The sequence below is a fragment of the Solanum stenotomum genome, chromosome 7, assembly GCF_019186545.1.
Source record: "Solanum stenotomum isolate F172 chromosome 7, ASM1918654v1, whole genome shotgun sequence".
Classification (NCBI taxonomy): domain Eukaryota; kingdom Viridiplantae; phylum Streptophyta; class Magnoliopsida; order Solanales; family Solanaceae; genus Solanum; species Solanum stenotomum.
Window position 1 is genome coordinate 51822838 of NC_064288.1, and position 16029 is coordinate 51838866.

Here is a 16029-nt window from a genome sequence, read left to right on the forward strand (position 1 = left end):
AAGATAGCCTTTGAGCTAAGTTTTTGAGTAATTATCTCAAATCAGCAGGAAGAAATGTGTTTTAAAAACATAAGAGCCAGTACATTTTTAGGAGTAGTATCGAGCACCGAGTTGGGGGAGCGTTCAAGGAACCCACAGCCCCCATAGATACATGTTAGCCACCATGGGTAGAAAAGGATCATACTTTTTAGATGAATCCTTTTCCAGATAGACTAGTGGATCCATTAGGCAGTTCATGTCTTATATCTTTAGCCGAGTATAGGATGCTCTGACAGCGTGAGGTCGTTCGTTGTATCATCACTATAACTCTTATGTGATGGTTGTCAGTTAGAGAAACTCCCACATCAATTATTGTATTTTTATACACAGCAGTTATTGTATTTTAATACACAACAGTTATTGTATTTTTATACACAGCAGTTATTGTATTTTTACATACATCAGTTCAGTTGTATTTCTATATACATCTCACGCTTATTGTATCTTTGTATACACATCAGAGTTTATAGCAGGTTTCAAAAAGCCTTTCTTTATATTGCACTTGTTTTAAATTGCATTATTTTGAGATGAGTCAGTCAGGTTGAGTTGAGTTAAGCCAGGTAAGTTATTCAGTTTCTTCCAGATTTCCTTCTAGCCTATGTTGCTTAGCTTTCCAGCTTGCATACTCGTACATTCAATGTACTGATGCCAGTTGGCCTGCATCTTATGACGATGCAGACACAGGTACCCAGGATCAGCACCCGGTACGCCGTTGATCCAGTTGAGCATTCCAGAGTCAGTGGTGAGCCTTCTTGCATTCCGGATGACTCTGTTATTTTGTGTTTCTAGTTTTGTTTTGTTAGGATGTTGCGGGGTCTCTCCCAACATCCATCTCAGTATTATAGAGGCTTCATAGACAGTCAGTCAGTTAGTATTGAGTCTCTCATCTATGTATATATGTAAATATTCTATTTTGAGACTCGAGTTGCCTTTTTGGCCAGATTTTATCAATTAAGTTGTTTTATGTTCTTGTATTGCATGGAGTTATTCAGTTGTGTTAGGTTTCTGCTGAGTTAAGAAGCCAGGTCAAGGGTTCGCTTGGGGCCAGCAATGGTCTTCAAGTGCCGGCCACGTCCAGGGTGTAGGCTCGGGGCGTGACAATTTCGGTCCTAACAAAAAAATGCACTTAAACTATGCGAAATTGAATGGTTTTGTTCAATCTTGCATAGTTTAAGGGCATTCTTAGACCTTTTTTGTTCTCTTACTCCAACTCAGGTGATTGGGGTATCACAAAGAGCATCCCAAGTGATTGGTGAGATAGAAGCTGATGTTACAGATTGTTCTTCTAATGAATGCTGCTCAATCTTACTCTGATGTTACAATTTGCCAAAAAAAAATTATTCAGAAAAATATCTATTGTAGATGATTTTTCTACTCTTTTGGTGGTGTGCGTGTGGGCAAGGAAGTTTTGATGGTATTTGGAATCTTGATGATATCAATTTTTTCTTTTAGAATGTGTTCTTATAAGCTCAAGATATGTGCTCCGTTAGTATAGGTAAATTTTACACCATCAAGTTACTTTTACTTGCGTTGCATGAGATAACTTGTTTGAAATTGGGGATATTACATCTACATGGTTTTTTAAAACCCAAAGGCCCAATCCAGTGATCTTCAAGTTGCGCAGATCTATTTGAAGTCCGCTAGTACTACAACAAAAGAGACATTTAGTGACAATAGATTTTCCTTTAAGCGACATTTATAATTAATTGTTGCCGTTGAATATAATATAACGACAATTATTTTATTGGTGCAAAGTAATCATTGCAAAATCCTTTATTTGTCGTAGTGTAGTACTTAATAATTTCGCTGAAAGAATTAACTAGGAATCATATTTGTAAGCTATAAAGAAGAGTGAGTGGATGTTGTAAAGTTTGTTTATTGGGAGGTTTTCTTTTCTAAAAACTTGAAACATCCGACTAAAATGAATGAATTTCAATCAACTTTATTTCAAACTTAACAAAACATATATTCTTAAATGTGAACTAAAAAGGTCTAATATTAATCAAGTTTTATAATTGGTGTTAGTGAAAATCTCCCTCGCAATGCTTGGGATCATTCCCCACCTCCGCCTCCACAATGGAAATGAATGAACGCAATGCTATTAAAATATCCCTAAGCACAGTCCCATTAGCTGAATTGCAATGCATAGAAGACTGCTGACAGGGGAGAGATTGGCTAAGATCGATGAATATATGTGTCAGGATCATGCTTGTTATCTGGTGATCATCCTAAAAATATAAAAAAAAATTCTTTCCACAAACTTGTCTGCAAAAGATTCAAATTCGATAGAGGGAATATATCAAATTAAACAAGAGAAATTGTATAGGTTTTGGATCAGGTTGTGGCTAGTTGTATGAGATGTTGTAATGATACTCTAGATGTTTTTAATAAAATGTGTTCAGTCATCAAAAAAATAAATTATCTAATAATTTTTTTATCTTACCTTTTCATTATAGCTCTAGGTTTCCGTATCCTACTTTTTTGTTTGTAGGTTTGTCTTTCAAATGGATGATGTATGGTATACTGTGTATCTATACATTGTATTCATAAAAAAAAATGGTTGCGCAAACTTATCTCTCGTGGATACTAAGTCGTCTTTATTAGGGAATATCTTACCCGACTTGGCCATCACATATGAAAACAATTGGCCTCTACATATTCGGAAACAAATAAAGATTTGGAGGCTTTTCCTTTTTATCACTTCGATCACTCCCTCTTCGACTTTATCCCTTACCACAATATGTCCCTTAAAGCCTCAAAACATTTTTTTGTATTTTGGAAGGTTAGGTAGCACAACTCAGCACATTTTAAACTTTTTTGTTTGTGTTATACTAACTGTTAAAAAAATTTAGATTACAGTAATCTTGATATGTTTATCTCCTTAAATATTGTTGAAATGCCCTAAAAGAAATATTTTGGTGTAGTAACAAGTACAATAAACTTTGGAATTGCTGTAAGGACACATAGCAGGTGTGAAATTAATCACTTTGCCCAAAATTCTATAGTTCTTTTTCTTGATTATATATATGTATATGTATGTGTTTGAATACTTGTATACTTATCCTGTAGGTTGATTTATCCAAAAGGTTTCTTTGACTGTGCTTAGCTTTGTGATCATCAGGTTCTTCCCTCAGTTGTGCCGGCATTTTACGGTAATGCTCTTTAACATGCTTTGTGTTTATGAAAATTAATTTACAAAGATATGACTTTTACGAAAAAAGATTGGATTTGTTGTCACGCATCTGTAAATATTTCCTTTTCTTGATCTACTTTGACATGCTTATCCTTTGGCAAGGATCTATCGAAAATAATTCATACAGAAAAAGTAAGATCTTTTATGGCTTTCCTTTTTTGGTTTGCTGTCATGGTTATGTAGATCTTTCCTTTTTGGATCATCTTTGATATGGTTTTCCTTGAGCTAATGGTCTATCGTAAGTAGTTCTTTACCTACCCTCTCACACCTCACTTGTGGGATTATACAGGGTATGTTCTTTGATTTTTTTGTTGGTTCTCTAAATATTTCCTTTTCCGATCTGAATTGATTTTTATTTCCTTGTGCCGAGGGTCTATCGGGAATAGTCCCTCTACCACCGAAGGTAAGTGTCATGAGGTTTATGTAGACTCTACCCTCCCCAAACCTCACTTGTGGGATTACACAAATATTCTCTTTTTTGATCTGCTTTGATAGGCTTTTCTTTGAGCCGAGGGTCTATTGAAAAACAACCTCTCTACCTCCCAAGGTAGGGGTAAGGTCTACGTACACTTTACCATACCCAAAATTCACTTATTGGATTTATTGGATATGTTGTTGTTGGTTCTATAAATCTTCCATTTAAATGAACAACAGTTTGCAGCCAATCAGAAAATGATTAATTTAGATATTTGTTTTGAGGTAAATTCTAAAGAGATGATTATCATGAGATTCATCTTGTTTCTATTTTACTTAGGAGAGAAAAATTGTGTCAACATTTTTCCAAGGACTCTTCTTTAAAATGCTTTCCGTTGTTGAAAGTTAATGTATAGAGATTTGAGTGTTCCTCAAAAAGGAAAAATAAGGCTTTGTATAGCTTTCCTTTTAATGTGTTGCCTTGGATATAATTTGTCATTGCACACTAACTAGTTTTAAATAGTTAGATTGCATGACAAGGGAATATGTGTTTTCCTTTTCGATTTGCTATTTCAAGTTGTATAAATGTAACAAGAAAATACCAGAGAGGATGTATTAACTGCATCATAATGATTGACTTACTCTTGGACTGGGGTAGATTATGAAGGAATGTGAAATGACACTTTCCTCCTTGATATTGCTTATATTCATCTTGTTAAATTTCTACGTTTTTTAGGAGAGAAAGTTGGTCAAGTATTACTCTTGAATAATGTTCTTATTGTGAAACTCTTAACAAATGAGGATTGATTTCTTTTGATAACATATGTTGGATTGACATAATTCTTTCCCGTTATGTGGTACAGGGTCATAGATCTTTTTTTTTTTTTGCGTCACTCACAAGAACATAGATATATATTTCTGTGATATAATATTTTCTTATCTTCAGACAAATAATTTTCTTCTTTGTAGTCTTCTTTCTTATTATAAAACTTTCCGTCCATTAGATAATCTAAAGAACGTAGATGCTTTCATAATATGTCGTATCTCTGGGAACCTATGTGGGTAGTATACCACTTGTATCTTCATGTTTGTTAGTTTTACCAGTCACTTATTACTTCTCTTAGTATCCAAAGCTGCGATTGTTTTTCTTTACTAAACGTCAGGGTTTACAAAAAATCTTATTTTAGATGTACGATATTTATGGTTGCTTTTATCATATATTGACACTCATCCATTTTCTGAATCCTCTTCAAGTACTTCCCTTTTTCATGCTTGATATTTCCTTGCAGATCTAAAAGAAAATGAGCACCGACAGGACATGCAATAGCTCCTTCTGGACTAGGGAGGAGGACAAAATCTTTGAGAATATCCTAGCGATATACTTTAACGATAACAATCTACTCACGAAGATGGAAGAAGCACTTCCTGGAAAAACAGTTGATGAGATCAAGGATCACTATAATATACTTTTAGAAGATATCGATGCCATCGATTTTGGAAGCGCTCCATTACCTAATTATCCAGAACTGTAAAGCAATGCCAACCAAAATAAGAAAGCAGATATTAAATGGCGAAGAGGGACTCCTTGGACAGAAGAGGAACACAGGTTGGTTTCCTAGTACAGTTTTTAGGGTTTATTTACTCGTCTTTTTTGGGAGTCTGGTCATTTTTATGTTTTAATGTTTTTTTGGGATAATAACTTATTTCTCTATCTTTCCTGCTATAGGTCATTTCTCCAGGGCTTAGATATTTATGGAAAAGGTGACTGGAGAAGTATATCTAGGCACTGTGTGATAACAAGAACGGCAATACAAGTGGCTTCTCATGCCCAGAAGTATTTCAAGCGCGTTGAAGCCAACAAGAAAGGGAACAGAAGAGCAAGAGCAAAACCAAATGTTCTTGATATCACTGGCGTGGATGCTGAATTCGGTGGTAATTCCCAAGTTCCAATCACTGTGGACATGATTGGACCTGCTTGCGAGGGATCACAAGTAGTGCCGAACACTAGCACTGAGAGCATGTGTCATCGAGAGAGCACCAATGCTGAGCAGATGACAGCAGTAGTCGGAGGAGAGCTCTCAGGCAAAAATGCTTTTGTGAATGTTGATGCTAGCAGTGGAACTTCAGGTCATTCTATCCCTAGAATTGGGAGTGAACTTGAAGCATTACTCAGTCACCCCATGGAAGAACAGAATGATTTCAATTTGATTTTTGATGTCGGGATGGCACCAACTTCTGATGCTGGGATAGCACCAACTGCTCAAATCGGAATGTCCGGTTATGCAGCTGCAGGGGAGGCTCCAGCTCAGTTACCTCCCTTTTCCCCCTCATCTTACTTTGGTGATGGAGTATGGCGCAGTTTAGACCCTCGCCGTTGATGATGAAGGAACTTTTTAATCTGCATGATATGTTCACAGATCAGATGTTCTGATTTGCTGCACTTGTTTTTTGAAGACTAATTCAATTATGTTAGACAATATTGCTCTTATTTATCTTTTCTTAATCTGCTTTAGACAGTATTGCTAGACAAGTGGATTTTGGTTGAAATATTTTTTTAAAAAAAACATTAGCAATAAGTTTTCAATGTTCTTGCCTTTGTTTTTTTTTGCAATTGTGTGTTTTGGAATAAATTGATTATTGGTACAAGAGTTACCATTAAAGGTAGTATAAAGGAAGGTCAAAATAATCTTTTTTATGTGTATTAAGGACTTTCTATTACGTGATATGCATGAAGGACTAAAATAGTCCAACCCCCATACATTAGGGATCAATTTGATCATTTTAAAGTCCATTGACTGTCGAGAAGCCGATTGTCAACTTGAATGTTCACACAAGAAACTCTTATCCAATCGTCTTTTAATTTGTCATTCCGGGGTCTATATGAGTGACATAAGCTATTTATTATAGACATTCGAGAGGAAATGATTGGAGGACTACCGATTGATTGACCTTGGAAATAAAGAATGATAGTTAAACAAACTCTTATTTTCCCATGGCGGACCTGTATACTCTTGTCCTGTTGCGTATGAAAGACGCAAACGAAAAATTGGTAATTACATTCATCATCATTTTATCACGTCAACGCAAATGTAAAGAGCTAACTAATTATGTAAGTTAATATATATTGTTATGCGACTGTTCAATTTCTCTTCGTATATTGGTTCGTTTGCTTAGACCATACAATTTTTTTTCAATTCATTAACTTTTACATTGTTGAAAGTTTTCAAATAACCATGAATTTCTATTACTGGATATCCATACCCCCTAAAACCCGAGCTAGCACAAACATGAGAAATTTAAGGAAAGGACAAGTCTATTAGGCTAAAGACAAAAGTGTTAATGGCATTTCAGTATCTTGACTTTTTTTTTTTTGGTTATTGTATCTTGATTTAAGGTTGTTCTTATCCTGAATTTTTTAAACTTGATTACTGTAATCTCAATTTTCTATTAAATAGTCCATGCCCTCTTCTTTTTTTTTCCTCTTCCATTTACTTTCATTATAGTCAAAGCATTTCAGTACTTGATTCACACCGAGGTTAGTGTTGATCTCTACTTTTACATGAGTTTTTGTGAATAAAAAAGATCTTTTGTGGTGTGAACCTCCCTACATTGTATCTTTCTTATGTTGTGTTTTGCGGCTTTAGATTTTGATTTTGATGAGATCTAACCACAACTTGTTATAGATTATGTCTTTATGTTTCGATACAATTAGATCTTTAGTTTTGATTTATATAAAAATAGTGTGTAAGGAATGGATGTGGAGAGAATATGAACTAGGTTTACTTATCAGACTCTAAGGTTCTAAAATCTTCATTTCTTGTATTTGATTCATATCCATGAATAAAATTGCTTTGTAATACTATTTAAGAGCTCTTTCCTTGTTCTGTTTTAAGTAATTTAAATTAATTGTAACTGTTATTATCTATATCTCAGAAGTTTCCGTTTGGTGACCTTGAAATTTTCTTGGGATTTATTGAATTCAAGTCTTTCTGCACATGCTTGATGTATGTGAGGATGTGGAGTCCCATACTTATATATGCCCCCCTCCATCCCTACTCCTCTTAAGATTTATTTATGTAATTGTGTATTAGTATATCAGAGTTTTCTATACCATTTATCATGTGACTGATTTATAAGTTTTTTATTTGGTAGACAATTTTAGATTTTGTATATTGTGTCTATTTAAGAAAACATTTGCAACACTTGAGGTAAATATTATTGCTTTGCTTATTCTTTGCAATTAAATAACTAGTTTCTGGACGCGTTATTTAATTTACACGTATATCCATAGTAATTAGTATAAACCTTTTAAAACGATTTAAATAATAACTAATTGAAAATTTTAAAGGAATAAGCTATGTTACTCGTACTACTAAAAAAATTGATAAGCGTGTGTATAATCTTTCAAATTAAAAAATAGTGTATTTTTTAAGAATCCAACACAAGTGTGACAATACTTTTGAGTGTTCGAGCAACATAGGGAAGAAGTGCGGTTGAATAGATGAATAACTTACTATTTTTCTTTGCACCTCAGATGGAGAACTACAATTCTAATGGAACTTTGAATGTTGATGGGAGCTCCAATGCTCCAGTTTCTGTTGTTACTGATAATGGAGAGACAATGACAAATGTGATCAATCCAAATATTCCAGTTAAGTTTTCTCACTTTACTAAGGCTCTACTCCTCTTCTTTAATTAATTGGCTGTGATTACATTTTCATTAACCTAAATTTAACATTATGCCAAAGAAAAAGATATTAATAGCATGGTTGATCAAACTTCTAAAATCAACTTATTTTGAAAAGTGGTTTTTGTCAGAAGCAGTTTGTGTTTCGACAATAAATTTAAAGCACTTTTTAGCAACAATTTATTATTTGGACAAGCTTATTAACATTGCTTCTAAATGTATTTTTCTCAAAAGTACTTTGGGGTAATTTTTTAAAATTTTTTTTTTTTTGCAACTTTTGTTACTCCCAAAAAGTACTTATTTTCTCCAAAAAGCTTAGTCAAACACCTCATTTTAAAAAATATAAACACTTCTAGTCTTCCAAAAGATTGGTCAAACATGTTATAAAAGTTTAAGCTATTAAGAGAGAATTAACATTGCTTCTAAATGTATTTTTCTCAAAAGTACTTTGGGAGATTTTTTCATTTTGTTTTGCAGCTTTTGTTACTCCCAAAAAAATACTTATTTTCTCCAAAAAGCTTAGCCTAACACCTCATTTATTTTTAAAAAGAACACTTTTAGTGATCTTTCAAACAAATATAATATGTTGTAAAAGTTTAAGCTATTAAGAGAGAATGTGCTTTTATTTATTTAATTATGTTTTTCAACGCATACCCTCACCTGCGATTTAGTTCTTTTTTAATAAGTCAAGCATGTGGAGTTTTTTTGAATAATGGATGCTAGTGAGACTCAAGCATTAGACCTTTGCTTCCTTTTTTACAACGTTGAAATGTGTGACCAACCATTAAAAGCGTATGGTGTTTAATGAGTTTGCTCATAAGTTGGTTCAACTTTTCAGGAAAATGAAGGTGAAGTGCGAGATAGTGAAGTTGATAGGAGGAATTTTATTTATCAACATAGAGTTATTGGACAAGTAATGCTTCGATAACAGATAAATTTATGTTTGATTCAACATACTTGAATTTCTCTTGAATGTGTGATAACCACATAGTGTGCTATCTTTTAGGCCATTTTGGAATTCCGAGAGTATGCTCGTGCTGGATTTAGAGCAATACCTCCTCTGTTAAACATTAATCTGCATATATATGAGGCGACCAATTCAACATGTCTTGAGACGAAGGAGCATTGTTGCATATGCTTGGTAAGGGGCACCTAATTTCGTAGCTCATTCCACTTCTTTTGTAGCCCCCGCCCCTCCTAAAGTTTGATTGACCACTTTTTTTTCTTTTTTTGGATTATGTGTGTCTTAGGAGGAGTATTGTGACAAAGAAGAACTTGCAAGAATTGATTGTGGCCATATGTACCATATGGATTGTCTCAAAGAGTGGAACAAGATTGTGAACACTTGCCCCGTCTGCAGGAGGAGAGTGGCGGTTATTTGCCATTTTGCATTGAGATTCCGTACTTACCTTGGTCGCTTGGCTGCAACTAATCAGCTTAGGTCGGGCTCAGTGAACTGATTTTGGTGGCATATTTCTGCATCAAGTTGTTTTGGTAAAGCTCAAGAAAGTTGAGTGAAACTTGAAAATTAGGAACCATTCTAAGTTTCAGAAAAACAACTGTCTTTTCGTTTTTCTGGTTAATAAGTTTGATGCATTTTTCTTGCTTTTTCGAAGCTAAACATAATTAAGTACTCATGTTGCATGTTTTGAATGACTGATATCCGCCATATTTGGTTTTTATTGATATTTCTTGCAAATTTCATTTAGTTCTTAATATAGTTACTTGTCATAGTGTCGAGTTTTCTAGCTAGGCTATGTGCACGGGATTGTTTGCCTATCTTTTTAATATGAATAAGCATTATTGTGTATGTATTGACAACATAATACATACACACATGCAAGCAAAATTTTCCGCAACTCTTTTTGGACACCTCTTTATATGGCGTTGCTTCATTTAGGATGTAATATAATTGCTTGATTTATTAGCTTAATTTTCCGAACTGTGTGTTTTCTATATGAATACGTGTAAATGTCTATGTTTGTAACTACATAATTATAAGCGTGTAGTATCTAATAGGTGATGTATCCCAAAATATTTCAAATTTTTCTTCACCTTTCTTTAGCAAATCTTCTACTCCAAAAAACACTTCAGTATGAACTCGTAAATAATAATGTCCAAAAATCACGATAATGGTAACATGAGTCTGAAGATGCTGTCTTTTTCTGTATGTTACAGATAACAAGTGGTTGAGGATGAAAAAACTTGATTGCGCTTCGAGCTGCAAACCAAATAATTCCAAAATATATTGTTCTTGTGATGGATTAGTTCTTCTTGTAGTTTTTTCTGATTTACTCGATAAACACATTTTGCTATGGAACCGCTGCACAAGAGAATCAATAGTACTTCCCCGTCCAGAATTTTCACTGTTACATTGTGTATGCGGATTTGGATATAACGCAACTAGTGATGACTATAAGATCCTAGCAATTAACCTGAAAGCAGGTAATAGTTACAATATTTCTATTGAAATTCTCGTGCTAAAAAGTGGTTCCTGGAGATGAATTTGTTGTCCTACGGCTTTCAGCATGTTAGAGGTTTTAGGAATTATGGTAAGGATTATTTTACATTTGTACATGGAGCATTTCAGGATATTATACTATCGTTTCATTTAATATTTCAAATGAGGTGTATGAGAGATAACGTTGTTCGAGCAAATGTTTGATGTTGCCATTATACTCTGCCTACTACTTCATGGACCATGGTGTTCCAGTATTGGAAAGAATGCTTTGCTTTTATTGTATATCTAATAATATGCCGGTTTAAGTTGTGGATAATGAAAGATTATGGTGTCAAGGAATCTTGGATTCGATTGATTACAATACAAGATACTAATCTTTTTTTATTCCACGCAAACCGAAATATATGTTTGCAGATGGTGAAGTGCTACTAATGATCAGCAAACATATTGGATGTGTTAGTTCTGCATTGATGACATCTAGAGAATCATCTTGATTATGGCCTGAAAGTTATACCGTTTAGGAAGGAATTGCTTATACAGAGAGCTCGATCTCGCCTAAATTAATCACTTAGTATTTGCCTACGAGTGATCATGACAAGGTAGAAATTTGCATATGGTGAAGGTGCAGAGAGGGGGGGGGGGGGGGGGGGTATTTGCAGCTCATGTAGGTGCCCACAGCAACATGAGGGTGGAAATTGAAGCCATCGACTTGCAGACTTCTCTGCCATATTTGTTTGTTCTAAAATATCATTTTTTACATTGAGAACAAAATTACTTTTTTGAGAGTTGTTAAGCTGCACTATGTTTGTGATAGGGTGATGGATTTGAGGTTGAAGAGGATCATAGCTATTCCGAGAACTAGTTTGGATTTATGCCAAGACGCTTCACTACTGAAGTCATTCATCTCGTATGAAAATTGGTGAAGCAGTATAGGGAAAGGAAGAAGAATTTATGCATGGTGTTCATCGATCTAAAAAAGGCTTACAACAAAGTTCTAAGGGAGGTTCTTGGAGGCTAGAGGGTGTAGGTGGCGTACATTAAGTACATTAAGGACATGTACTATGGAATCAAGACTAGTTAGAACGGTGGAAGGAGACTCGGAGCACTTTTCTATGTCGATGAGGTTTCACTAGGGATTAACCCTTAGCCCATTTTATTTGCCTTGGTGATAGATATATTGTGGTGGAAAATTCAAGGTGATGTGTCATGGTGTATATTATTTGCGGATGACGTAGTTTAGATTGACGAGACCACAAAGGAGTTAATGTTAATTGGAGGTTTGGAGATAAATCTTAGAGTTTACAGGATTTAGGTTGAGCAGAACCAATACTAAATACTAAGAATGCAAGTTCTCTGAGGTAACACATGAAGCTTTACCTCATGAAGTTGACGAGGAGGTAAGGCTTGATACATAAGTCATCCAAAAAAAGGTAGTTTCAAGTAAATTGGGTCTACTATCCAAGAAGTGGGAAATAGATGAGGATATCACTCGGTGTATTGGTGCAGGCTGGATAAAATGGAGGTTTGCATTCGGAGTTTTGTATGATAAGAAAGTATCACCTAAACTGTGAGGAAAATTTTATAGAGTGGTGGTTAGACTAACTAAGTTGTATGTGGTGGAGTGTGTCAAGTCAAGAACTCCACATTCACAAGATGAAGGTGGAAGAGATAAGAATGATTTAATGGATGTGTGAGTTTACTAAGAGAGATAAGATAGTTGAGGCAAGATGAAAGTGACTACTATGGAGGACAAGATGTGGAAAGCAAGGTTGAGATAGTTCGGGCATATGACGAGGAGATGCTTAGATATCTTGTGAGAGGTTGGCTATGGATGAATTCAGGAGGGGTAAAGGTAGATCAACGAAGTATTGGAGAGACATGACACAATTGTAGTATATTGAGAACATGACATTAGATAGTAAGGTGTGGATGACACGAATTACGATAGAAGACTAGTAGTTAAGCAAGGGTCCTACTAGTAGGTAGGAGTGTATTGTCTTGTTACTCTTACTAGTAATCGTAGTGCTACACTTTTAGTCTCTTATTCTTCGATCTTTGTTGATAATTTCATTTCATGTGGTTTGATTATAATATTATTTTGTTCTAGTACTTTTCTTCTACTTCCATTATATTTTTTTCTGGTATGTTTTTGCCTTGAGTCAATGGTCTATCTAAAATGGTAGTTGTTTTACCTCACTCCCGAGGTAGAGGTAAAATTTATCCACACTCTATTCTTCTCATACCATATCATATATCTTATCATATCATATATTATTAAAAGTGGGAAGGTTTTAGGTTCAAAGTTGGATTACTATTTTACCCCTATACTTAAATTAAATATTGCAAAATATCTAATTAATTAAATGCTAAATAGTAATCAAATCATTTTATACTAAATCATCGTATCATATCATATATTACTAAAAGTGGAAAGCTCCTAATCTCATAGTTGGATTACCATTTTACCCCTATTTTACCACTAAATTTAATTTAAATTAAATATCAATATATTATTAATTAATTAAATATTAAATAATAATTATTATTATATTTAAATTCATGCATCAAACAAGATCTTAATGCAATCATCGTATTCATGTACTAAATGTGGTTAATGAAGTGTTAAAACATAACCTTCAATCTTAATTTGTAATAAGTGTGGGTAATGAAGAGTCTATCAAAAAGACACTCCAACAATATTATTTATATTTTCTTTTTTCATCCAAATTTGTGATCTGCTTGCCCTCTATGTTAGGTTAATATGCATCATTTGTAAAATTCTCATTACCAATTTGTAATTGTAACAATCCTTACTAATTCATTTATTTGTATTCTTTATTATTTCATGCATATTCATCTTCTTTTTGTTGAGAAATATGTAAATTGTCATCGAGATGAAAACTCTATCGATACGGAATTGTAAGTAAATTTTGTTTTCTATATTTCCATATTTTTGAGTTTCCAAACATAACTTCATAATTGGTTATTATTTTTTGTATTCTTCATTTCTTCCACCTTTAGGATATAAATTTAATTAACACTTCGAATTTATAGGAGAAAATGATGAAAGAAACTTTAGAATATTTTTTATTTTTAAGATATTTAATATAAAGGCAAGAAGAATTCTCCTTTATATTTGTTGAGTGTCTTCATCTTTTTAAAATTGCTTTTTGAGGATATATTTTAGTTAATTAGTGTGTTTGAGTTGTTTTTGTTTGAAAATCAGTGTAATCTTTTCACCCGCAATACAAATTTTATACAACAGTAGTAGGGGACAAATGTGCAACGCACGTTCCCAAACTAGTATTATTAAAAGTAGGAAGATTTTAGGTTCAAAGTTGAATTACTATTTTACCCCTACACTAAAATTAAATATTATAAAATATCTAATTAATTAAATGCTAAATAGTAATCAAATCATTTTATACTAAATACTAAATGTGGAAAGGTGTTAAGTCAATTATTAATATTATTAAAAATAATATTGTACCCCTACATACACTAAAATAAAATATTATAAAACATCTAATTGGTTAAATGTGAGATATTAATCACATCATATTATACTAAATACTAAAAGTGGAAAGGTGCTAAGTCAATTTTTATTATTATTATAAAGGATTAAAGGTAATGTTTATTATTATTATTTTAATAATAATAGTAGTAATAAGTGAGAATCCCCAAAATTTATAAAATTGAATTACAAAAATATTCATAAAAAATTAAATTACATTTTTACCTTTCATCTTAATATTATTCCTATACTACTTGGTACTAAATAATAAATTTACCTACTAATAAATGAATCAAATGAATTAAATGAAAAACTGATTGACCCTTTACCTTTTACTGTTAAAAATTACTTCCTACATTGTTATATGCTAAATGATTGCAATAAAAAACGTTTTTAGGTAGAAGTTTATTAAATGGTGAATTATTAGTATAATGAATGTATTCATTGAAAAGAAAATGTTTTCACCTTTTCACCTCTTATCATTTTGAAAGTTAAAGAGTCACATGTGTTGAGTGAATATTTTGAGTCTTTCTTATCTGCATATTTTCTTAAAATTGTCAATTATCAAATTTAATTGATAATAAACTATCAGATCTTCTCATCAATGACATATTTATCCCTAATGAAATGGTAAATCAACAATATATATAGCGATATATCAACGTTAATAGAAAAAGAAATGGAAGCTACATATTTAACAGGTAAGTTATAAGTTATTTTCTCTTTTATTATTTTCTATGAGTAGTCATGAAATTGTATATTTTGTTTACTCAATTTTTTACCAAGCAACACTCTTCACTATTATCCAGTATGAAATATAGTAATAAAAATTGTGTACTAATTCTCTATTTCTTTTTCCATATATATTGTTATGAATAAAGTCTTAGAAGAATGTGTATTTTGTATATTTTTCTTCTCTATTTTTTGTGTTTTCTCTAATAGAATTCTTTAATTCAATTTTCTATGATATTCTAATTGTTGTAAATTTGTATTTTTATTTTCGTTCAAGTTATTAGCCATCTGTGATTTTGTTGGAAGTTTGCTAACTACTCATCAAAGTTCAAAATTTATAATTGGTTGCTCAAATAGAATAAATTTTAATCATTAAAAGGAATTTTAATTGTTTAAATGGATCTATAAAAAATCACAAGGTACACACGTGCAACGCACGTGTCCACAAACTAGTTTTATTAAAATACACTAGGTATGTTCTTGTTGTTGTTTAGATTAAAATAAATTTATACAACCATATTTTGAGAAAACAAAAAGTTTCCTCTGAAGACAAAAAATGATTCGTGAGTGAATGGTCAAAACCAAACCTAAAGTATCTCTCATTTTTTAGTTTCATACCTGAATTATCAGTATACAAGTTTTCTACATAAACTATCACCAACTATTTATCAAAACACACATCAACCATCAATTGTTCCTTTTTCTTACCTGAACAATAATAATATTTCAGGTAGAAAAAGAGAACAAGTAATAATTAATTAGTGATGGTTCATGTAGGAAGGTCACAAAAACATGAAGTACTAGGTTCTTTTTAACCATTAGCTCTTGTTAGTACTCTATCTATCTAACAATAGTTGTTCACTATTGACTTGGTGTACAACTTAAGAAAAAATAAACAGAAAAGTGTCAAAACTACCCTTAAACTATCCAAAATAGTTTAAATATACCCTTAAACTATATTTCGGCTCAAAAATACCCTTCTCGTCAAA

At 32.7% G+C, this 16029-nt stretch overlaps 1 protein-coding gene and 1 pseudogene across 1 annotated transcript; both read left to right on the forward strand.

Moving 5' to 3' along the window:
• Nucleotides 1-4947: 4947 nt before the first annotated feature.
• LOC125870015 (transcription factor SRM1-like) lies at nt 4948-6024 on the forward strand (annotated as a pseudogene).
• Nucleotides 6025-8147: 2123 nt separating this feature from the next.
• LOC125869584 (E3 ubiquitin-protein ligase MBR2-like) lies at nt 8148-9793 on the forward strand. Its single transcript, XM_049550060.1, has 4 exons — nt 8148-8297; nt 9172-9246; nt 9340-9474; nt 9584-9793. The coding sequence occupies exons 1-4, from the start codon at nt 8148-8150 to the stop codon at nt 9791-9793; spliced, it is 570 nt and encodes a 189-aa protein (XP_049406017.1).
• The last annotated feature ends 6236 nt before the right edge of the window (nt 9794-16029 follow it).

Coding starts and splice junctions, on each gene's coding strand:
- LOC125869584 (XM_049550060.1), top strand. CDS start 8,148: ATGAATAACTTACTATTTTTCTTTGCACCTCAGATGGAGAACTACAAT. Junction 8,298..9,171: donor TGATCAATCCAAATATTCCA/GTTAAGTTTTCT, acceptor TCAACTTTTCAG/GAAAATGAAGGTGAAGTGCG. Junction 9,247..9,339: donor AACATAGAGTTATTGGACAA/GTAATGCTTCGA, acceptor GCTATCTTTTAG/GCCATTTTGGAATTCCGAGA.